Source organism: Anas platyrhynchos, chromosome 3, assembly GCF_047663525.1.
Source record: "Anas platyrhynchos isolate ZD024472 breed Pekin duck chromosome 3, IASCAAS_PekinDuck_T2T, whole genome shotgun sequence".
In the NCBI taxonomy this organism is placed as follows: domain Eukaryota; kingdom Metazoa; phylum Chordata; class Aves; order Anseriformes; family Anatidae; genus Anas; species Anas platyrhynchos.
The window spans coordinates 73,351,421-73,374,984 of record NC_092589.1 but is presented as its reverse complement, the minus strand read 5'-3'; the positions used below and the strand labels follow the sequence as shown (position 1 = coordinate 73,374,984).

The window sequence follows — 23,564 nt, the reverse complement described above, 5'->3', positions numbered from 1 at the left end:
CCCTATCTAATCCTTTTTCATTTATGGATCTTTTGTCCATTAATTTGTCTAACTCCTTTATGAACTTTCTGTCTCTACAATCTTACAGAGCAACAAGTTCTAGAAGTTCTCTGTCTGCTGTTTAAAACCTCTTTGCTATAGTATTGCAGGATTTGAGTTTCTACACTCAGCTTACCTTCCAGCTTTGTGATTTTTGTAAACCTCTGTCATACCACATCTCTTTCTCCCCTTCAGACTGAGGCATCCCAGCCTTTTAGCTTTCTCTTCAAAAGGATATTGCATCATTCTCTCAGTTGTTTTAGTAGCCCTTCTCTGTACCTTCTCTAGCTCCAGTAGATCCTTCTGAGATAGACAGAACAAAACTACCAATAGAAATCAAGATGTTTTTGCATGAAGTCTTATAGAAGTGAGATAATGCTATCTGTGTCATTGGCCATCATCAAAAAAGATACTGAGAACAATCAGGGGATTTTTTAGTTGCTGCTGCACATTGAGCCAACAGTTTCAGAGAACTGTCAGTGACAGCTCTGTTTTCTGATTGTAACTATTTGTTGTTTTGAATCACACAGTGTTTACAAATATGAGAAATATGGAAAAAACAATGAGTGTATGAAAGATAGTCAATATCACTTGATGATCATTCCTTTAGTTAAAATGTTATTATGCTTTATTAGGGTAGGCCTAGTTGTGCACATGAAATGTTTGCAATACGTTAGAGTGTAAGTTTAGACCTATTTATATTTTTATATTTATATATAATTACATATAAATATATATGTTTATATATATATTTATATAAGACATGAGAGCACTCATGGTCTTAAAGCTTAGTATATGAGTGTTGGCAGGAGTGAAGATCAGATAAGCCTTTCCAGCATTAAGATCAACAGGAAAGAGCTCAGAGAAAAGAGAACAACTGAGATCACTCAATGGATCTTGCATACTGAAAACTACAGCTTTGTAGAGATAAACATCATAAAAAGTCTGGACAAGTTGGCTGTCTGTGCCTGTGTAAGCATTGGTTTTTGGGGTATTTTTTGTTCTCACTTCCATCTTCACTCACTGCTGTTTCTCTTGCTTTTCTTTCACTGTACTTTAAAAACTAGAGAAGGAAAGAATGTTTTTGATAGTTTTTTTTTGTTTATTTGTTTGTTTTTCATTACATTTTGCACCCACCTTCTCCAGGCTGAAGACTTGAACCTTGTCATACTCATAATCACTCAGATTTCTGTTTCCATCACTGGATTATAGATTCAATTTCTTTTTCTTCCTCTGGCCCTACAAACTATTTATGTGCAGTAGAGCATCTCCAGCAGAAGAAATAAATTAACTGTTAATCCTAAAATAGATAGTGACTTTTCAAGACCACATTTGACACTGGGTAGAGCAGTGGTTTGAAGCTGATTTCTCACATTGCCACAAGCCAAGTGACTTAGCTGACCGCTAGGTTGTTGGTGAAGGTGAGAGCCTGGGAAAGAGCTGGGACGGTGTACTTCCATCCATACATGTGGAAAAAGTCTCAGTTTGAGGTGAGACACAGTGGTGATTTCACACTGATGGCTAGCTAAGCTCCACCACACCTGTTCAAAAGAACAGGGGGAGAAAATATGATGAAAAAATGCTCTAGGGTTGAAATAAGGACAGAGACATCACTTCCCAGTTTATGTTATGGCCAAACAGACTCAGTGTAGGGGGAGAATAATGTAATTTATTGCCTATTGCTAATAACAGAGCAGAGCAGAGAAATAACTAGAGCAAACTAAAAACACCTTTCTCTCCATCCCCCCTTTTCTACCTCCTGCCCTCAAGTGGCACAGGAGAATGGGGGCTGCAGTCAGTCCCTGAGGCTTCATCTCCACCACTCCTTCATGGTCACTCTCTGCCCTGTGGGGGCTTCACGCAGGCAGCAGCTCTTCAAGAACTGCTCCCACACGGCTCCGTACCATGGGGTCCATCCCCCAGGAGCAAACTGCTCCAGCACGGGTCCCCCACGGGTGGGCATCAGCTCCCCCCAGACCCCCTGCTCCTGCGGGGGCTCCTCTCCAGGGGCTGCAGCTCCGGCCCAGGGCCTGCTCCTGCGGGGGCTCTCCATGGGCCGCAGCCTCCTCCAGGCCACATCCACCTGCTCCACTGGGGGCTCCTCCACCCATGGGGGGGCTGCAGCGTGGAGATCTGCTCCGTGTGGGACCCATGGGCTGCAGGGGGGGACAGCTTGCTCCACTGGGGGCCTCTCCACAGGCCGCAGGGGAACTGCTGCTGCCTGCCTGGAGCACCTCCAGCCTTCCTGCTGCACTGACCTGGGGTCTGCAGGGCTGGTTCTGATTTCTCACTCTCCCAGCTGCTGTTGTGCAGCAGTTTTTCGCTTTCTTAAATATATTATCGCAGACGAGCAACCAACATTGCCAGTTGGCTTAGCTCTAGTCGGTGGTGGGTACCAGTTCAAGCTGGCTGGAGCTGGCTCTTATCTTATACATGGGGCAGCCCCTGGGCTCTTCTCACAGAGGCCACCCCTGCAGCCCCTCTATTACCAAAACAGACAAAAACTTTTGAAATCTCTTAAATTAGGTGAGGAATTGTTTTTATTCACCTGTATGAAACACGGAAGCAGAAGTAAATGTAAATTTCAACCAGTTACTAGAAATTCAAAAGTATAATGTTGGCCAGAATTACTTATTTAAAATATACCCACCAAACTGAGAATGTTTCAGTTTGAAAAGATACGCTAGGCTTGTTTTAACAAGTGTTAATTTTAACATTTCAGATATCTGATAGGAATGGCATAAAGCAAAAGTGTTACAGTAAGTTTATCTACATAAAAAGTGAAGCTAAAAAGGCTACAGATAGACATTCAAATGTGAGATGTGAACTACACATCTATGCTTTTTTGTGCTCGATTTATGAGATTTTTAGACTTCAGTAATCAGTGAGAATAAAACCCTTTAAACGTCTCAAGTCTAACAGACAAAATTCCAGGCATACACACTTTTGCAAATCTTGAAGATTTTAATGATTGCTACCGTGTGTTTACAACAGGTACCTGAAGCCTGACAAAACAAAAGTGAGGCCCATTCTGTTATCCATCAATTATTATTCCTTGGTTTTGATCCAAATACCCAATCTTTCTAGCTCGTTTGTTAGCAAAGTACTATAAAGAATTCAATTAGAGGTGGTTGATTGTTGTTTTTTATATGTTAATCTCTTCAGTGACTGAATTATGTCAAATAGAAAATGTTAATATGAGGCTTTCTGAATAATGATTTTCATTTTAGATTGTTTATTGGAGGTCCTGACAACTGAAGATCTACAAAAAAACAGTGAAGCTCTCCTGTATTGCATGGGAGCTATAAAATTCATGTCTGGAAATGCAGTACTCCTTAATGAAATGGTCAGCAAAGGAGCTGTTGAAATGTTGCTGCAATTAATGAAGCAGATTAATAACATAAAAGAAAGTGACGCATATTTCTCCAACTTGGGCCACCTATTAGTCCAGGTTAGCATTTGCTTTTATTTCTAAAAGTAAACACTTCAAGGGGAAAATTAAAAAATTAATTAGAAGAGATGAGCTACGCCTGTGTGCAACCGTGAGTTGTCCGTATATTTGAATAGACTTCTTTTTATGAAGCTTATATGAAGTTGTTCGGGACCAAAATTTAATTATTGTAGGTATGATTAGTAGCTAATTTTAAAGGCTTCATAAATTCTGAAGTTAATAGGAATATTTTTAGGTACCTAATAAAATGAATTTCTGAATATTTTATGGTGCTTACAGTGTTCTGGATCTTATAATAAATAGGAAAAAACGCGTTCCTTGTCTAAATTCTGTAAAAGGCAATAATAAATACAAACCAGCACTGCAAAATGCATGTTTAAAAAATGCATTGGAAAATATATCTACATTAATTTGACGAAGTACTTTTTGAAGAAATATTATTTAAGGAAGGGGCAACAGTATAAAAAACAATAGTTTTTTGAAGGCAGGAGGCTCAAAACTTTTTCAGTTTGGTGAGTGATGGCTATAAAAAAGTAGTCCTTTGCCCTAAAACTGTTTAAACCACAGCGCTTTAGAACAAAATGTGTGTAAGTACATCTTAAGGTATCCATAGATTGTGGTGTTTTATATTTGTTGAGGATTTGCCAAGTAGATTTGTCAATTATTGATGTAAAGTTTAGTCCGTGGTGTAATTGCAAGCTTCTGGGCTCTTCACAAGAAAACGAATTGGATGGTTTTTCTGAAGCAGTGATTATACTAAATGGCAGATTTCTCTACTAATTTATAAACAAGGGATTTGATACTTGCAATTCTATGTGAAAACAAATAGCTTACATCACCATGTTGCTCTTACTGATTTTTGTTTATTTTAGTGGAGCTGTGAGGTATGTCTCTCCAGAACAGTGTGTATAATCTTACACAAACATAGCTTGGGAGAGTTTGCGAATGGCAAACTAATAAAACAAATGAATCAGAGTATGTTCAGCTGTTTGACCTGCTGTCTGAACTTCCCTGCAACTTTGCAGGGATGTCTTTTCTTCCATTATTCCATTATACTTTCTGCGTGGATAAATTTGGGTTTAAATTCAAATGTTTAATTTGCAAATATATGAAAGGAAGCTGTAATATTTTACATTTTTGTTTTGGTCATTATAATCTACGCTATTTTTCAGTGTAACAAAAGGTGTCTTTTGTACAGTTTGGATATGCTGGCTGTTTCTAGGAAGGCCTCAGTTATTTTTTGGAAAGTCAGTACTGACAACTGTCTCACTAAGGTTGCTGTTTCAGTTGTTTGTATCTCTTCTGTAGTAGAACAAACACTAAATTGTAGTGATTCCTGCTGCTGTGCGATTGCTGTGTGACTTTTTCCTGCTATTTCCTTTAGCAAATCTTCATTAATATGAACCATTTCTTTTAACTGTTCAGTCTAACAGGACTAGCTCTATCTTCAGGGTTATCATATCAAATACCATTTCATTAAAAATTCACATCTTCAGAATACAGAAAGTTTTTTGTGCCATACTTAAGCTTGTAGCAAAAGATTAAATATGCAGTGATGTACAGGAAAAATGAATGAATACAAGTTTTCAAGAGAAGAGGGCAAATTACACTGGAGGAGAAAAACACCTTAAGTATCCAGTGATCTCTGAGGGAGGCTCTGCTGGCTCTGAATCCTGATAGCTGAAGTGTCTCAGTTAAGTGGAACTGACCCTTCATTTTTTAACTGTATAATTGCACAATCACCAGATGGCAGTGTTATACATAATCTTGCCAGGTTGTATTTTGTTGGAATAAACTTTCCCTCTGATGTCTTCATTATTAACAAAATATGTTATGCAGAAGTTTCACAATACAAGAATAAAAATGTTTGTTATAATATGCATTTTTCCTTAATAGAGGACATGAAATCAAGGTAATTTTTAACTTGTTTTATGTTACTGCATCTCGTATTCTGATCATATTTCTATGAATTACAGGAATGCATATTCAAAAATCAAGGCATCTGAAGTTTAACTGGCAAGACTTAACAAGTACTCCATATTCTTTAATTGAAAAGCACTTAAATGTCTTCCCCTTTAAAAATAGCAATTATCGGCTGTTAAATTTCCTGGTTTTGTGAATTTGATCTTTCACATGGCAACATAAGGATTAGGGGTGGTGGAAATTGCTAGAGCCATTTGTTAGGCATTTCTACACAAATCATGTCTGGTTGAAAAACTTAAGAGTAGCTCTTGAATTCATCTGTTGGCTGGCTGGCTTCTGTTATTTTGTAATTTGGAGTCTTGACATTTCAGTTTGTACTAACTGTTCTTTTTTTATTAACTGTACCATCTTTCTATACGAGTTTCATTTCTGTCTAGCCTTTACTGTTGTTTTTTTTTTTTTTTTTTTTTTTTTTGTAAGATAGTTCTGTAGTTCTGATGATGACGAACTCTGAGATTCCCTGATAAAGTACTAGAGGAAATGCAAGTCAATTTTCATTAACTTCACACATTCACTTACGTTGTACTTTGTAAATATTGCTGTTATTTCTAAGCCATGCAGAGATTGTATGATGCTGGTCACTTACAGTAAAATTCTTGATAATTTAAGTGCATCAGTAAAGGTTTTAGGGTTTGTAAATGTACAGAGGCAACATAAGAACTCATTTTCTATCTTACAAAAAAAGAGTGAGGAAGTACGCTGGGTAAGTCATACTACCCTATGAAAACAAGGTGTTCCACGGGCAGTAAATCTGAAGGTACCTGATCTGAAATGGTTCGGAACTTCTGGAGGGTTCTTGCAACAAGTGGTTTCTGACCATTTCCAACAAAATATTTCTGGATGTTTGTAGGATTTAAGGAATGCTCTATTTGGGAAGTGGTGATAACATGAAATTTTATCATTTAAATAACAAAATAGAAGGATTACTCCATTAGAAACTAGAGATGAGATGGTGAGTAAACGGAAAAATGCAAGACAGTAGTCCTTGATAGCATGAGCTGAGACAGTAAAACACAAATTAGTGCTGCTGTGGTAGACCTGGTGGAGAAAAAGCCACTGGTAGATGTCCCGCAGGACTGGAACAAAGTGGATGGTTATGATATTGTGTAAAGACTTTTCAGATTAGGTTGAGAGAGTGAATCACAGAGCTCTCCTACAATGTGGGTCCATTTCTAAGTGTTTTGGATTCCTCTAATATTTTTGCTTTGCAAAAGGCTTTCAGCCTTGGTCTGAATTGCTGTAGATTTATTTATTTTTTAGTATTAATTAATTTCCTGAGGTAGTTTTTCTACTTCAGCATTACAAATCTAGAGATTCAAAAACTCCTCCTTAACAGTGTAACTCCTCCACAGTGTACCTTTGTGAAGTTTGCATTTTGGAAGTTTATAATTACCTTGATTTTCCCTTGTATTAATAAAAATAAATGACCTGCAGTATTTGAACGGAGTTAAGCATTCTTTAAGCATTGATCACTGAAGTTTGTTACATGCCTGAGCCAGCAGTGCTTCCAGCTCTCTTGGCTCAACATCAGCTACTTTTAGCAGCCCTCGAGCTCCTTCCTGCTTTTCTGTGCCATGCGTACATCTGGTTGCTGCTGCACAGCAGCAGAGCACTGAGAAAACTATTTGCTAGTTAGAAATAACTTTGTTTGCAGAAGTTCCTGTTGTCTGACAAAAAGCAACTTTCCTAAAACTTGTAGTATATGAAGACATGTACATTTTTGCCAAATTTGCTAAGATTGACAGCAAAGCTTTTGGAGGACGGACCGAATTGCTGTTGTGCTTAGTGACCTATGAGCAAAAGCTGCTCAAAGGCAACAACTCAACCTGCTCTTTGACTGATTTTTTCCTTCCAAATGATCAATTGCATATCACTGGGCAATCAGGACAACTCAGAGATGAAATACTTCATTTCTAGAGTTTTATGTGATTACAGAAAATTTGAACAAATAGTCTTTATGCCTTATATTTAAACCCGTATTGGTTTAATACTTGGCTCTTAAAATAAGGAAAATTTGAAGACTGTTCCTATTCACTTTAAAACAAATGATCTCATGTTAATTTTATAGGTTCTGGTTTAGATCAAAAGTTAACTTACATGTCATTGTCTGTCTGACCTTGGTGTTTAACTACCCTTAACTAGGAAGAGAACCAGAGCATCTCAAACTATGCAGTAGCTGATTCATTGTGCATATTTACAGGTGATAGATTATTTTATGCTTTAAGTTCCTTGAAATAGAACAGTGTGAAAATACTTCATTTCCTCCAAAATAAACTTGGGCTTCAGCTTTTAATTTATATATTGATTGAATGCCAGATTTCTCTTGACCTTGATGAAAATTTGTTAATCAAATATAAAATTCAATACAATTTATTTAACAATTCATCTTCATTTGTCACTCACAGTTATCAAAATATGTATTGGATATCAGTACTAATTTGCAAGGCTTAGATGTAAATTTACAAAATCAGATGTTATTTAACATATCACATTAACTGTTCCCACAGCATTTCACTGAATTTCCAGTTAACACGTGGTCATATCCATGCGTGGGAAAGAACGTGTTTTCCTCCAAGAGGGTACATGCAGGCAACGACCAGCATCAATCCTTCACTTTCAAACATTTATTTTAATATACACGCTTTTGTTACTTCCACATTTCCTGTTATGATTTATTGGCAAATACCTACCTGCAGAATATTAACAGGATATTCGGTCTGCCCGAGACATTATAAATGAGACCCGAGCTTTATGAAACTTTCAAAACAGTATGGATTCTGTAGTAAACAGCTACGATTAATGACTCTTTAAATATTCTGTACGCAGCTGACAGCTACTTTGCGAAACTTGGCTGATTTACCTCAGGCAAGATGCCAACTCATTTGCAGCGGTGCAGTCTCTGAGCTCTGTGTGGCGCTAGAGCAACGTCTGAACGATAAGGATGTGTGCACCTACATCGTCAGGATTTTCAGGTAAGTTTGGAACACAATTCTGCCTATTTCTGCTTGCAGTCAAGTCAGCATTACTCCTTCAAGTGGCCTCAAAGTGGGCAGCATCAGGTACTAAAACTGGAAGGTTTATTTTCATTTAATTAGATTGGTTTTGAAAAGGTCTGCATAGTTTTTAATGATTTTATATTATAATAATGTCTTTACTTGTACTGATAGGATTCTTTAATATCATCCATACAAACTTGGATTCGTTCTCCCAGGTAAGAATATTTTCTTGTATTGTGTCACTCTCCATTCACACAGATTCAGATTTTTAAAGTACCTTTTCAAATATGTTAGAATTGCATAAATGATTCATGATTAAGTTAATTATCAATTAATTTAATCAATTTAACTTAATGATTACTCCTATTTAGGATTAATCCTATTTTAGGCCATGATTTTAAAAAGGTGCAGGAAATTACCCAATATTAAATTATATAGGGGACTGTATTGTAAAATACAGTAAAAAAAAAAATAAATAAATCCATGCTCATTGTTTTGAACGGTTACAGCCTGTTTGAGGACATTAATCTGTGGGATCAGGGCCTGAGTGTGCAGATGGAAGCACTGAAAGAATCTCAGTTTTATGGGCAGCTCAATGGCTGCTTCCCAAGATGTGCTTTAGTAGAGGGAGATCAGTGTGAGTGAATCACCCCCAAAAGATTCTTTTGTAGTCTCAATAGTTTCTCAGTTGAAAAGCTTCCAGTTACCAAGCACAAGCTTGCAATACCCAGTGCTAAATGGACTTACAAACAATTTGAGGATTTTATAGAAGTTGTGAAATTAATTGTTGGCAATTTCAGGAGAAGTTGGATTATGAACACAATTTATGAATGCCATTCTGGGTGAAGTGTTTGCTGTTGCTGCTTTGTTACTGTCATGAGTCATGTTGCCTGTGGCTCCACATTCATTGAGCAGCCATCCTGGTATGGACTTTTCCCCTTATTCAGCCCCTCCAAATTATCCATCACGTTCTCCTTGATAGATGAGATTGGGTTGCACTTGGAAGAGCAGCTACACAACAATCTGTCATTCCTCCCTTCCCAGAGTTAAAAACAGGCAAAGTCTGCTCCTTTGCTCTGTGTGTTCTCTGTAAGGTGTGTGAATTGTTCCTCAGTTCCATGCCACCTTGTCTGCATTTGTCTCTCTAATTTTACTTCTAAAAATTAGTAAAATTCTTGTAAAATTAGTACTTCTAAAAATTAGTAAAATTCTAGCTGTGATTACAGATCAGTTAGAGCATATCTACCTCTAAGAAGAGAGCGTGTTTCTTTTACTTGGTAAAACACCATGGAAAGTGTGGCTGGTTAGGTAATGTTTTTGTAATTGCACTGTACTTCTGACAGGGGCATCTACTTGATCTAGAATTCAACGTGGAGAAAAAGTAATTTGTCTTATTTAAAATTTCCGGCTGCTTCAATTTTTTTTTCTTACGTTCAGTGATCTGCATGCTCTAAGGATACAAATTAGCCATAAAATCAATTTAATTAGCTTCCTGGAAATTGCAATCACCAAAAAAAAAAAAAAAAGTTCTATACAGTATGGAATACAGATTTGAATTTTGTTCTGTTTTCCAGTAATATGGAATAATTATTCTTTTTCAGTAGCTTTTAGGCAGCTTTTCCTTGGAGAACATGCTCAGATCTATTCAGATTCCTCAGTTCTTTTAGTTTGTAAGTCTTGCTGTAATTGGACATTAGATATTGTGACTGCAAGGTTTGTTCTCCATGTTTGTTGGTGAGAGAGATGCTCTGTCAGTGCTGACATTGGGCTCTACTAGGCTTGTGTTAGGAAGGGAGTCCTTTATTCCTCTTCGTCTGTCTTCCCATGTCACCTTATGGTTCTTCCATTTAATACTAAGAAGTGCTGCTGTTAATTTATTGTGTCAAATGGCAGGCAGGTTGGGAAGCTCCTTACATTTGTTTCTTTCCAGAATTCATCGTCATATGTGACTGTTTGCAATTTATTAGAAGTCAAAGTAATGGCATTCATTCCACTTGTTGGAAAACATGGCTCTGAGAGGCAAAAGCAGAGTGATTTTTAGTTTTACTTTTTTAATCTTTTGTGGGAAAAAAAAAAAGTACATGTATTCATTTATATTTTATTTTTGTACCTTTGTAGCAAACTTTCTTCCTATGATGACTTCTGTGCAGCTTTAGCAGACTGCTCCAGATGTTACGTCTTATTTTTAGCCCTACTAAGCAAACACCAGAAGCAGCAGGTCAGTTTTTTCATCTCTTGATTTTTATATATTAATCCTCTGATGTGTCTGTGCATTATTGTGTGTAAGCCTGTTTTCTGTGACCTACTTCTACGCATTTTCCAAATAAAATTTTTAAAGGATTGACAGCATTTTAAGTAGTAAATAATTGAAGTGAAATCACTTAGATTAAAAATTCAAAGCAATACAGAAGACGGACAGTTGATTAACTTGTCTATTGGTTGCATGTGTCCTCTGAGTACTGAATTGTTTTTCTTAGTTTAAAAAAAATACTTTTTAAATCAAATAGTTTATTTGAAAATTTAATGGTAGGAAATTGTAGGGATTCTTCTGCCTTCCTGCCCTCCGAAAGATGTGTGAATTTTCCAGAGCTAAACAATTTGAAAGCAGAAGAAACCTTACACAGTTTACAAGGAACAAATTATCAGAATCTCTCTCTTCTACCAGGAAAAAAAAACCATGCCTGTAAGACCTCATTTGGAACATGCACCCAGAAGTATGTGTTTAGAGTTTGTCAAAATGCCTCAATATTGCTAGCTAAAATTATATAGAGAGTATACTTGTTGCCAACTTCATTAGAACTTCAAGGATCAGGTGTTGTATTATTTTGCTGTATTGTAGTGATCTTTATTATGTTTAGTGGAGTTACTAGGCTCTAGGATTTTGGTGCAGAATCACAGTTTTAAAGATTACCACGTTGGTAGCAGCAGAGTGCCACACGTGTGGCAAATTACTCAATTGCCAGGTAAGATTTAAGGAGAAAATAATTTTTATCTAAAGCATAAATGTTTCAAAGGTGGAATGAGGTTTCAGAACAATGAGCATTATGTTTATTTTTAAAAGTGAGGAACTTTCTTAACCGCTCCAGCACCTAAACTAGCTTAGCACATTTGGTTAGCCTGTACAATTTGTAACAGGTTCAGTAATTCCTGGTGAATTGTTGGAAGGAGGCCTTTTGTGCTGCTATTGTTAAAGGCAGTTAATGAAGGTAACAATATCAGCTACGCTGAACAATCAATTCCTTCTCTTGCCAAATACAAAAATAATTTCTCCCTTTCCTGTTTACCTGCCTTCCTGTTTTCTATGATAGTACATGTGGAGGAGGGAGAGAGATTAAGGGACTTCCATTTTTATAAATGTCTGTTGGTTAACATTTCAGCAGCAGAGCTGAATATTTCTAGGTTCAGGCTACTCTCGTATTATATGGTCTTTGATGACACTCAATAAAATGCTATGTAAACAATATGAGAAATATTGAAAGCATGGTATTTCACTAGATTTATAGCTGGTTTTCCTTGTGAGCACTGTATTAAAATCGCAACAAATGGTGGGACTGGGAGTAAGGAGCTTAAAGTGAGTAGCATCTTCCTTTCAATCTTCATCTCTAATTTTAACAGGAACTTGTATAGGCTCCTGGCATAATAGCTCCATGTTATAATGAATTCTAGGCTCATCTATATAAATTCAAATTGTTTGTTTTCAAGTAATGTTCAGAAGTTAGCTTCTCATATCTGCTTTCTTAAGTGGTTCTAAAATACATCTTTCTTCACTAAATAGCATTGATTTTTGTTAAATTGTCTATCAAAACACAAATTAGCAAAGAAATAACTTGTATATTAAACCAACTTAGTCATTATATCATGATGATTATATAGGCAGGGTCTTCAGAATAGTTATTTCTTCTTGCAGTTTTTAAAGAACCATGAAACTGTCATTTGTCAGCTTAGTGAAACCCAGCACAATCAGGAGGAACAAGGAGAATGCAATGCACCATTTTTTCTGTACTGTATAATAAACATTTGAGCTGTGAGAAGGGGGAGCGATTTTGCTGGGATACAGTTGGCACTGCTAATCTTTCTTTCAAAATGCTGACAGCTAGTGAGTTATAGAGTGAGTTGGTATCTTTTGAAAACAAAACAACTAACAGCAGTGTGGGTAAAATTGTTTGCTGTGGGAAGAAGTAAGGAGGAGGATAAATCAGTATTATTAACTCAAACCATTCAAAATCCTCAGGACCGAGAACTGATACGTTAAGAAGGAGGAAGTGTGTGTGGTTTTTTTTGAATTTTAAGGTTGTAAAGTTCATGTTTTTTCTACTGGCAATCATGACAGCTAGAAACATACTGGGAAAAATAAAATATAAAAGAAAGCCAACAGTCAGACTTTCTCAAGTACTTCCATATCTGTGACTTTAAAAATAAGCATTAGACATCGTGAAAATAAAAATGTGAGTACTGGAAATGGGACTAATGACTTGCTCCCATACCACACACTGAATTCCACAGCTGCCACCCAAATAGTCTCTGTTCTTCTCACCACACTGCAGTTTCAGCTCTTTTTTTTTTTTTTTTCTCAGCTCATGCTCTCTCTTGGGTAAAAGAGTCAGAAAGAATGAGAAAGAAGTAGTTTAACTCTGTGAGAAAGACTTGGAAACTGAGTTGACAAGACTTGCTTAATTCCATGTGTCAGAATCTTAGGTGAGGAGGGGAGTACAGAGGATTGGAAAAGATGAATCTGCAAGGTGGGACTCAAATTCTGCAGTGCTTTTCAAGGCATCTGAAGTACAAATTCTGCTGGGCTTCAATCGTGGTTGTTTTTGGAGTTTGCTTGTGTGGAGAAACAAAAAAAAAAAAGTCCTCAGTGGTGCCAGATGTCATGAAAGCTGTCAAAATTGTTCCTGTAGAGCCTTTATCTTGTAGGGTGAGCTTTGCATGCTTCTGTTTCTACTCAGCTTTGTAGTCTGGTGTTCTGCCCATCTCCAAAAATCTTTGAACAAGGTGCTGTTCCTCTTCCCCAGCTCGGTATCTTTTCAGATAAGCTATGTAAAGGATGATGTTCTCAGACTGTGCTTAATATTACAAGCCGTGAGGAAGCTCTGCTTTTAGGATATGGAGATTGTCTAAATAGGGCAGGAGCTTCTGTCAGTAGGTCAGGCACTGCCTGAGCTTAGGTATCCTTTTGGGGCCCTTCCAGCATCTGTATAATCTTTCATCAGCATACGGTTAAGAGGCTGTTTTCAATCTGAAGGGCACAAACACAGGGTGTGATGCTAAAATTTGCATGGAAGAGATCTTGTGACTGCTGTACAGAAGAGTCTCTTTATACTTCGGTTTAGCCTAGTCTTTTTAATTAGAAAACACTTGGTAAGCATCTGACATCACTGCATGTGGCAATTGTGTCTGCTAAGCAAAAAATAATTACACTGGGTCACAAGAAAGGTTCATCCAGCCTAGTAATCAATAGGTGAAAATCAGATGGCTAGAGAACAACAAAAACAGAGCAAGGCTATATGATACTTCCTATGTAAACTTACCAAACTCTTAGCTCTTTCCAGGTTGGAGACTTCCTCAGCCAGATGGGGTTCTCTGTGTATGAAACAAAACTCAATGGACTTCTCCATGAAATCCTAGTCTCCCCTGTAGAAGTTAGTACGGAGCTAAATACCCCATAAAAACTTCTAAAATACTCAATATCCGTTGACAAGGAGCAGCAGCTAACCAATGCACTAATAATTTCTCTTGCTTCTTTTAAATTTGGCCTTTACTATCTTTTTTGAGATGAGGGGACCCAAATGAAGCTCTTAAGATGTAGCTAGATCATAGACTTGTATGCTTGCAAAAGTTTGTTTCCCAGTGATTCTAAATATCTGACTTGCAGTTTTGGCCTCCTGGGAGCAATACAACCCCATGAGGAATCTGTCACTAACCCCAAAATTTCTCTCCAAGTGCTTATGGCTGGTTCAAAGGTTGTAATTTTGTATGTAAAAGCATGGCTGTTCTGTTCTACTCTACACACATCATTTCGTGTTTGTCTGCATTTAAATTTCATGTTATTTTATTACCAGATGACTACAAATCCTTCTGCTTTTCAGTCAGCCTTTATCTTTGATACTTTGAATATCTTAGTGTCATCAACAGGATGTTGTATCCCTGTTGTTTCCCACTTTTCCGTGTTGTTTATGGACACGTTGAACACAACAGGGCCCATCACAGAAACCTATGGAACTTCTTTGGCCATATTCTGCCCTTGCAGGAAACCATAATTTACTATTTTCTATCCTTTAAACATTTACCTATACCAGAACATTCTCCTTTACTTAATTTCACTAAAATTTTGTTCAGTGACGTTGTCAAAAGTTTCTGGAAAGACATACAGGTTGTATCAGATGGGTCTCCTTTATGTCTCTTGATCCGTTCAAAGAACTTAAGAATTGTGTGTCAGGATTTAGGAATCTTAGAGTTGATTGCATTTATTCAACTGCCCATAAATTTTATTGTTCTTTTTTTACAGTTTCTTCAAATTTGTCTCATACAGACACCAGACTTGAATCTCACTTTGATCATTCTCTAGCAAATAGATTTCATTTTTGTTACCCTGTCCTTAGACGTCAAGCCAGTTTTGAATGAGAGGTTGCACTTCGCTGTTAGTAATTAAGCTATTTAATTAATGAGTTCTTTTAGAACTCTTGGGTGATTTTCTGTTCCTGGTGATTTGCTACTGTTTGTTTCGTCAGCTTGTTCTCTAAAATTGCTTGTGATCACTTCAGCTTTTGACAGATCCTCATATGAGTCTTCCTCAGAGAAGACTACAGCATTGAAATCTCCCTGGTTTCTTTCATAGAGGGCACGAATCAATGCAAGGAACTCATTTAGCTTCTCTGCAGTGACACTTTCTTCTTGAACGTTCCTGTTTTATTCTGATCATCAGTTAATTCTACAGATTCTGGCAAATGTCCTGGTCCCGATATATATGAGAAGGTTTGTTATTATTTTTGTATCTCTTGCGTCAGCCAGTAAATTGCACTAATTTACAATTATAATTTGTGTGCTGCTTTACCTGTTTGATTTAACAATCAGCTTGTCACAATTTACTCTATTGAATGAAGAATGGACTGGAGTTGCTTTGTCATCCTCTCTAGGGAGATGTCTGCATTTATTGGGTTCAGTGTGCCTGGAGCTGTCCGACTTTCTTTCCAAATGCATCAACCAAACAGTAGGTCCCAAATTAGTTCTGTGAGCAAGCAGACTTCTCTTTGTGAGAGTTTTTCTTGTCTCCCTCTGAGAAGAAGACTCACAGGGCTGTTGAAAGTCCTTTTTGCTTTTTGGATTGCTGTAGTGGGGAAGACTGTCACAGACGGGGCCTGTAAATGCAGAGAATTTTTCTACTTTGTTTTTAGCATTATTTTTTAGGCAAAGGATTATCTGCATGCACTGACTGGCCCTCCTGGATGGTTTCTTTGGTTGGCTTATGGACAATTTTGAGATGAGCTCCCGAGAACCCAGTGTCTGTTTCATTCAGTCAGTCACATGAAGTATGTCGTCTAATAGCCTACCACAACCACAGGCTCTGAACAAGGGTCCAGTGCTGCAGCTATGTTTAGTTTCGCTTTGCATGTTTGCCTCTGAGATGCTCTGAGAGTATTATTGAACTCAGTGATGCTCAGTGGCATCATTGTCTTATGAGATACTGAAGATTTATAATTGATTTATTCTTAATTATTTCTATTTTTTAGAGGTGGATCGTGTTTGTGGTTTTGTTTCCATAGCTTTGCCTCTAAAGAAATGGGCATCAGTGCTGACATAAGTGTTTTTTTTGTACTTCTGCTAGTCCTCTCTGTGCCATCCCTCGTTTGGGCTGAGGACAGTTGTTTGTGTGACTGCATGATGCAACAGGTCATAGAACTGACCCAGCTTCCAATAACCCTAAAAATGAAGGGGGGGAAAAGCAGTCCTTTGGGTTATGACCTGCATCACTTCCCAGGCTAATTTGTTTACACAAATGGTTTTTCACTCACAAATACTCAGGAAACAACATGGGGCAGGAACTAAACTGCGAGTGGAAAGTAGTGAGTGCTGGTTGTGCCACCACTTCTGCTGAAATGCTCGGCAAGGTAACCCTGTGAAGAACTGGTCTAGATAATGTGGTTCTTTTCTCTTTATCTTATCAGCATAATAGTGTCCTGGATAATTAACAAGGCCGTGAAAGGGATATAGTAATCAACCGTTGAAAAACAACTGACATTTGCTTACTTGCAAGAATAGTAAGGTCTGGCTCATATGATTATTTATTCCTGTGTTTTCTGTATGTACATAACTGGCCATTCATTTTCTCCTGAATTAACATGTTGTTTTTTTCCAAGAAGGAAATACCCATTTTTAGGATAAATATTGTGACAACTATGAAAGAATTTTCCTGCTAATAAATCTGAATAACCACATAAAGTCACCTTTTCCCTACAGTGTGATTCCTGACAGTAGGCTGAACTGATAGAATACTAGAAAGATTTTGAACTTTTTCAGTTTGTGCTTTCTGAAACGTTTTTCAGTAGAGTATGTACTGCCTTTCATCAAATGTTGTTTGCTTGACAAAGTGCTTGCTTTTCTTTGTTACCTTTCCCAGATCTCCAGGTGTCTACAAACAAACCCAAGGGCATGACTTCATCATTACTAACATTCGTTAAGTGAACCCTATCCTGAAAAGTTTACGTAAACCGATTCTGGGGTGTAGAAACTATTGGGTAGGGTCCTGTGGCATGTGATACAGACAAATCTGTATTTCTGGGCAAGCAGCTCTGGGTGCCTGTGTTTGAGCAGGCAGGGACAAGGTGACCTCCAGAGGTCCCTTCCACAGAATTTAGCAATTCTGTGACATATAACTACGTTCTTCTAGTCTGTCTTCAGACTATCAGACCCTGCAAAGAAAGCCTCAGTTTTTCTGTCCGAGGGTACCTAAAAAAGCAGAAAGACAAACTTGTAAATGGATTTGAATGAGCCCTAGAAACAGCTTATACTGCTTGGCAGGTGGCAAAATTTTGCCTACTGCTACTGATTGTGTGTACCATGAAAAAGCGTATTTCATTTACAGCTGGAGATAGGGAGCTGCTGGCATCTTGATTTTTTTGTTTAATACTACCCTTCCCCTTCTGATGGGTCCAGACAGACTAACAACAGGTATTTGGCCACTGTGTACAAACTCTGGAAAACTTCCCTCCTTTGTTTGTCTTGTTTTAATTGGAAATCACTGACCTAATTGGCTGTCCTTTCTTACTGATAAGGAAACCTGAACTGTTTGTAGCTCTGTTCATCATGATTTACATGGAAAGACAGATACGTTTTAATTGCAAAGATCAACTGCTGTCAACTTCTGTGACTCAGCGAGTACACTGAGTACCTTTGCTACTAGCACAGTGCAAGGAATAGGTTTTTAGAGTTAGAGAATCAAAGAAATCTTTTATACCAGCAATAAAATGTACGTGGCTCCAGTTGTCTGAAAATTAAGACTTAGATGTTGATGAGGTATGCGATGAATTTACCCCTTTAAATAGGAAAATATTGAAGGAGCTTGATAGATTGGAAGAAAAAAATAATGTCTCCTTCTGGAGCTTTTCTTGACATGTTTCTTCAAAGTTAGCTTTACAAGTGAAATTGTGTGGTTTCATGTATACTCTTCCCATTAGGTATGGGTGCACTCTGGACAGTGTGCCTCACATGAATGCCTCTGCATAAAAAGATGAAATAAGCAAACATAATTCCTATCTATGGTCTCATTTGCTTTTAGTGCCATGCATATTAAAACCTACATATCATATAAATGAAACTAATAAATGACTTGTGTATGATTTTTCTGCAGATGTCCAAGAGGGTCTGAAACTCCATATACAGAAAATACTCCAAACACTTGTCCTTGTACACGTTTAGTCTTGCTAGCAGTTTCAAAACACCATCCATCTTTGCATGCATTCCTTTACCCAGCGATTCCAAGCTGGTGTTTGTTACTCTTGCAGTGCTTACAGCAAGAGCATTTGGGGGGAAAAAAAAAAAAAAAAAAAAAAAAAGCCCCAAATAATCTGAACCTTAGAGCACTACATGACATGCTTTCTCTTTGACTCTGCTAGCTGAATTATCGCCGGAAGATAAGGAAACTTTGGTAATATGCTCTTAAAACCGGATGTGCTTGGCTAGAAAGAAGCTGTATTTGAGAAGTTTGTTTTGCTGGCTTGGAGGTGGAAAGCACAGCTGAGATCACACTTCTCAAAATATCAGTTGATTGCTGTACTGTACCTGTTTGTCTCCTTGCTGATTGGGTAGAGCAGTTGCTGGGCTGATACTGGTTTGACCAAAATTAGCAAGTCAATATAAACGAGTCAAACGAGCCTGCCTGCTTTTTTTTCAGTTCTCCCTTCTGATTCATCAGTTGTTTGTTTCAAATTCTTACAGCCTGTGTGAATTGGGGATTGTGCCAGCAAAGGTGAAAGCTCTTAGTGGTTAGTCAGTGAGAATGTTCAGAAAAAAAACTTTTGTCTCAATGACATTTAGATGCTAGCAAAAATATGATGCCTTGTTTAAATAAAAAGGTGGAAACGGGTCCCACAGAGCAATTGTATTAAATATAGAGAGGAGAGAACCTGTTCCTCCCTTCGGAGACAGCCTGCTTCTCAAATTCAGGGATAGCATTCATCTTCTTGACCTTAAGTAGATGTTAGTGCCAATGTCTTGTGGCAAAGACTTCGACCTGAAACGTAGTTATAAGGAGATATATTGAAAAGAGGATTCACTGCTTACATGTCTTTATTCCTGCGGTATCACTGTGTATGCTTCAAGTTGGATGGTATCTGGTTAACTTATGTTATCAATACCATGTAGGATTAAAATATCTGTGACTAGAACTATTGCTTTTGAACAAAAACACCAAAATGCTGTGTTAATGCAAGTACAGCAGTCTAGCAGCTAAGAGTAGGTGAACTTTTTGAAAATAAGCAGCTTTAGATACAAGAGACAAAAGAACATATTTTAATTAGTTTGCACTTGGATTGGTTCTGACTTTCAGGATGTTTTTTTCTTCTCCCATACAGGTGAATAAGAAAAAGGTGGTAGTGGTGGAGAATGCCATTGAATTAAGATCCACTAAGCTTGGCAAAAAATAGCTGAGCTCTGTCTGTCAGAAACAAAGTAAATGGAGATGTAATTCAATATCCCACTGAAGGGCAGGGATAGGACGTGCTGTAAGAGAGCAATTTGGTTAAATCATGAGATGTTGAGATACTATATAAAACCAGAAAGTAGGTCTCATTTACCAATGATAAGAGTAAGAGGGTAGCAAGAATATTTAAAATCAAAATCAGGAAAAAAATCACAGTGGGAGGCAACTAGAAGGGGACATAAAAAGAAACAAAAACTTTCTCGTTGTCTTCTTGCAATTAACTATAGAAAGTAATTGCTGCAGTGTTTGGAAGATAAGATGAGAACTACTGACATGACACTGTGAATAATGAAATGTGGAAATGTCTTTTCTTGTTTCTTTTTTTTTTTTTTTTTGAAAGGGCTAAGTATGCTCAAATGATTAATCTCTATTCCAGTCTGAATTTATTTAAGTGGTATGTAGTATATTTAAGTGTCTTCAGACCAGCTAAGCCTGATGAAATTTACCCCGTGGTGCTTACAGAGGTCAGAAAGGAGTGGGTAATGTCTCTGGAATTCCTGAGAAGTTACGCAGGATGGCAAGGTTGTAGGGCACCTCTCTGGAAAAGGAGAAGGAGGGGGAACTGGGGAACAACAGATGAGTCAAATTTCTGGTAAAAATCTTGAACAAACAATTCAGCAATCTATAAGCAATCATAGTTAACAAGGAAATGACCTGGATTTAACAGTAACAAAGCAAGGTGAAGTAGTTTATCCTCTACGATAAGTAACAGGCCTAGAGAAGGTGGCAGTCTTTGGCCATACAGCTGACATTTGCATACTTGTAAGTTTAGTAAGGTCTGGCTCATATGATTATTCTGGTATATAAAGTGATATTTTAAGATGTTTTAAAATTAGTGTGGGCTTGATAAAAATGGATTACCTATACTAAACATATACCATGAGTAATTAGTAGCCCCAGTGCTGTACTAGATCTGTCAGATGTTTTGAATTTCTTCTGTAAACTGGGTTAGGAGAAATAGTAGCATATGAAATTGTTTCTAGTTGCTATATTTGGCATTATTTCAGTTATTCTGGACCTGTTATTAACCAAATTGTGGAACAGATTAAGTATTATCTTCTTTATAAGTAGTTAATAGCTTCTGATGTTTTCAAGTAATATGGTTTCCTTATTTTATTGCAGGATTTGGTTATCCGTATCATCTTCATTCTTGGTAATTTAACAGCAGAGAATAACCAGGCCCGTGAGCAATTCTTTAAAGAAAAAGGAAGTCTTAACACCTTGATATCATTATTTCAAACCTACCACGAACTTGATTTGAATGCAGAGAGATGGTGCCATATAAGAGGAAGGGAAGAAGAAAAACAAACAAAACATCCTTCAGAAGCAGAAGATGTTCTGATAAAACTGATAAGAGTGCTGGCCAATCTCTCCATTCACCCCAGTGTAGGAGCAGCTTTGGCAGCTGCCCATCGTGTTGTAGAATTGCTTGTTACAGTACTAGGTAATAACATCTATGTTGTGTGTGTTTCCTGTGTTCAATCTGTAGGGAGAGTTTAGGATTTTTCTACTTGAGCTTTATATCTAGATCAAGCCATACTTGAATCAATTCTGTTGCTAAAATAGCAAAGTCAATTTGCTGGTATTCATAAATTGTATTTTGTAAAATGCTGTTTGAGACAGTGGGAGCATTGACTTTTCAGTGTCTGTGGAAAGAGGTTGTAGAAGTGTTTAATTCAGTGGTAAGATTTGCAGGCTTGATCAGTAAGGATAAGCAAACTAGAATTTTATTTTAAGTACATCTCACTGAGAGTTCATGTGTAAAAGGACTCATTGTTATATTTTATTTAAGGTTCACAGCTTTATGACTGTTCTTGGATTGACTATTCTTCTTTTTTCCTATTCTCATGGCTTTTAGTAGCCTCCAAAAACTTAATCTCTTCCTGTTTTCATCCTTTTTGGGATTTCCAACCTTAATCGCTTTCAAGGGAAGATGGTCCCTTCACCTCTAAACTGAGTTTTAGAACTGCATTTTCTTTACCACTTAACAATCCTTTTGGAAATCTAAACATAGGCTAGGATGAGGCAGACCATTCTCCCAGTAACAGAGGTTAGCAGTGATGAGATAAATTTCAAAGAACTCAGTATACTTGAGTGGGTGACATTAAATATTACATAAAGACAATCAGGCAGTTTATGTGCTACTTTACCAGTCTTACCCACCACCCATGCAGGATTAGACAAAGGCAGACTCACAAGTTCATCCATTCTTTCTTAAACCCTGTGGGAGCTTTTAGGGTTGGAACTGTCTTAATCCTTGTGTAAGCACTCAAAGCTTCTCTCTGACCTGCTCCCCTTTGGCTGAGCACCATATTAGTTTACAAGAAAACTTTCTTTCCTTTACACTTGGTTTCTGAGGGCAGAAACCTCAGAAAATCAATAAATGCAACTTTCAGCTTTGCTAGTATAAGAGGAAATTTTATATTGGTAATGTTGTCAGGAACTCTGAGAGAATGTTTCAGATATTATTAAAGAACACTATTTTTTCAGCGTCTTCTAGTAGCTGACATCTCAGTGTAACAGTCTTCAGTATTTCTTTGTGTCAGCAGTCTGATAACTATCATACAGGTTTCTGCATGCAAATTCTCCTCAGTCCCATCTTAAAACAGTAAATAGGATCTGTAAAATCTTTTAACTAGATTTTACACAATGTTACATTAGTCACAATGATTTCTGTTGATGAAGAGTCAGAAAGCATGATTTTTTGTTGCCATTTTGCATCAGCTGTTCCTGCTAGCCTCTGCCATTTTAATGGAAAATAAAAGTTTTCTCTAATAGTGTCTGTGTTAACTATGATTCAGTTTGCTTCTGAACTGTAATATACTTTTAAGTTACTCATGTGGGTATATATACATATGCTTTTTTTTCATATCAGAATATAAGTCAATTGACGTCTGTGAGGAGTTGGTCATCAATGCTGCAACAACAATCAACAACTTATCCTTCTACAAAGTGAAGGGTTCTGCTGTTCAAGACAAGAAGCTGCACATTGCTGAAAGTAAGGACTTTTAAACTAGTACCTTCTGAAAGTGGAAGTTATGCATGCTAGATTTTGATACCACAGAAAATCAAGACACTGTCAGTGTTCTGTGGCATTATGTTGCAGGAATAGGAAGGTCATAGGGCTGAATTACTTCCATAGTGATTTCTGATTCCTTTGGAACATAACTATATGACTTCTGTGAAAATATTTAGGTTGTTGACAAACCCCTTTTTCTCCCCACATGAATTGGCCATGTTGTTTTCTGTGTAGCAGTTTTTGCTAGACTTTTTCAAAATTCATATGCCTGAACCAAAATAATCATATTGCTTTTTACTTCTAATCAGAGCATGGTAAGAAGTTTTTTTTTCCTTGTTACCTCCTAGACTTGCAAAATTTTGAGTCTGCAGTTGTTTTGTGTCTGGATTATAAATCTGTTGCCGTTACAGGAGTTGTCTATAACATCAGAGGAGAGAGAATCACACAACAGTCATATTTCAGTGGTGTGTCTGAGTTCTGGGACTCGTATTAAAATTACACAAAAGGCTACTGTTACACAACAAGCCTCTATCTTGCAAATCTTACACTCTGAATAGGCAAGGTATGGGAAGAAGCAGAGGCTGAAGTTCACAAATCTGGCAGAATAAAGAGTAGGAGAAAATACTATGGCTCTCAACCTAGTGCCCTGACTGCTGGACATCATTCCCTATCTAGGTAACTGTTCTGATGTTCCACCATGAGTCATTTTATCCCCCATCAGCCAGCTGTCTGTTAATGCTAGCTGGAGAAATGTGGAACCACGTGTCTTTTCTTTCAGTCCCATTCGCTCTCCCTCTCCCATTTTTATTGCTGGTGTGTGGAACCAGTCCCATCACCTTTCCTCTGTCTGAAATGAGCAGAGATGAAACCTTTAGATAG

The 23,564-nt window shown here is 37.4% G+C and overlaps 1 protein-coding gene across 8 annotated transcripts in view; it reads left to right on the top strand.

Annotated features, from left to right (window-relative positions):
• The window catches only part of ARMC2 (armadillo repeat containing 2), a 64,454-nt gene that overhangs the window by 32,468 nt on the left and 8,422 nt on the right, over window positions 1-23,564 (top strand). For 7 of the 8 annotated variants that reach the window (XR_011808426.1, XM_072036129.1, XM_072036130.1 and 4 more), the window contains 5 exons: window positions 3,270-3,490; window positions 8,300-8,445; window positions 10,588-10,687; window positions 20,789-21,110; window positions 22,542-22,664. Coding sequence is in view for 6 of the 8 variants with exons in the window: in XM_072036129.1 (XP_071892230.1) it covers window positions 3,270-3,490; window positions 8,300-8,445; window positions 10,588-10,687; window positions 20,789-21,110; window positions 22,542-22,664 (912 nt within the window). In the remaining 2 variants the exon portion in view is untranslated. Of the gene's footprint in view, window positions 1-3,269; window positions 3,491-8,299; window positions 8,446-10,587; window positions 10,688-20,788; window positions 21,111-22,541; window positions 22,665-23,095; window positions 23,361-23,564 lie in introns of all 8 variants that reach the window. The other variant, XR_011808427.1, reaches the window with a different exon arrangement.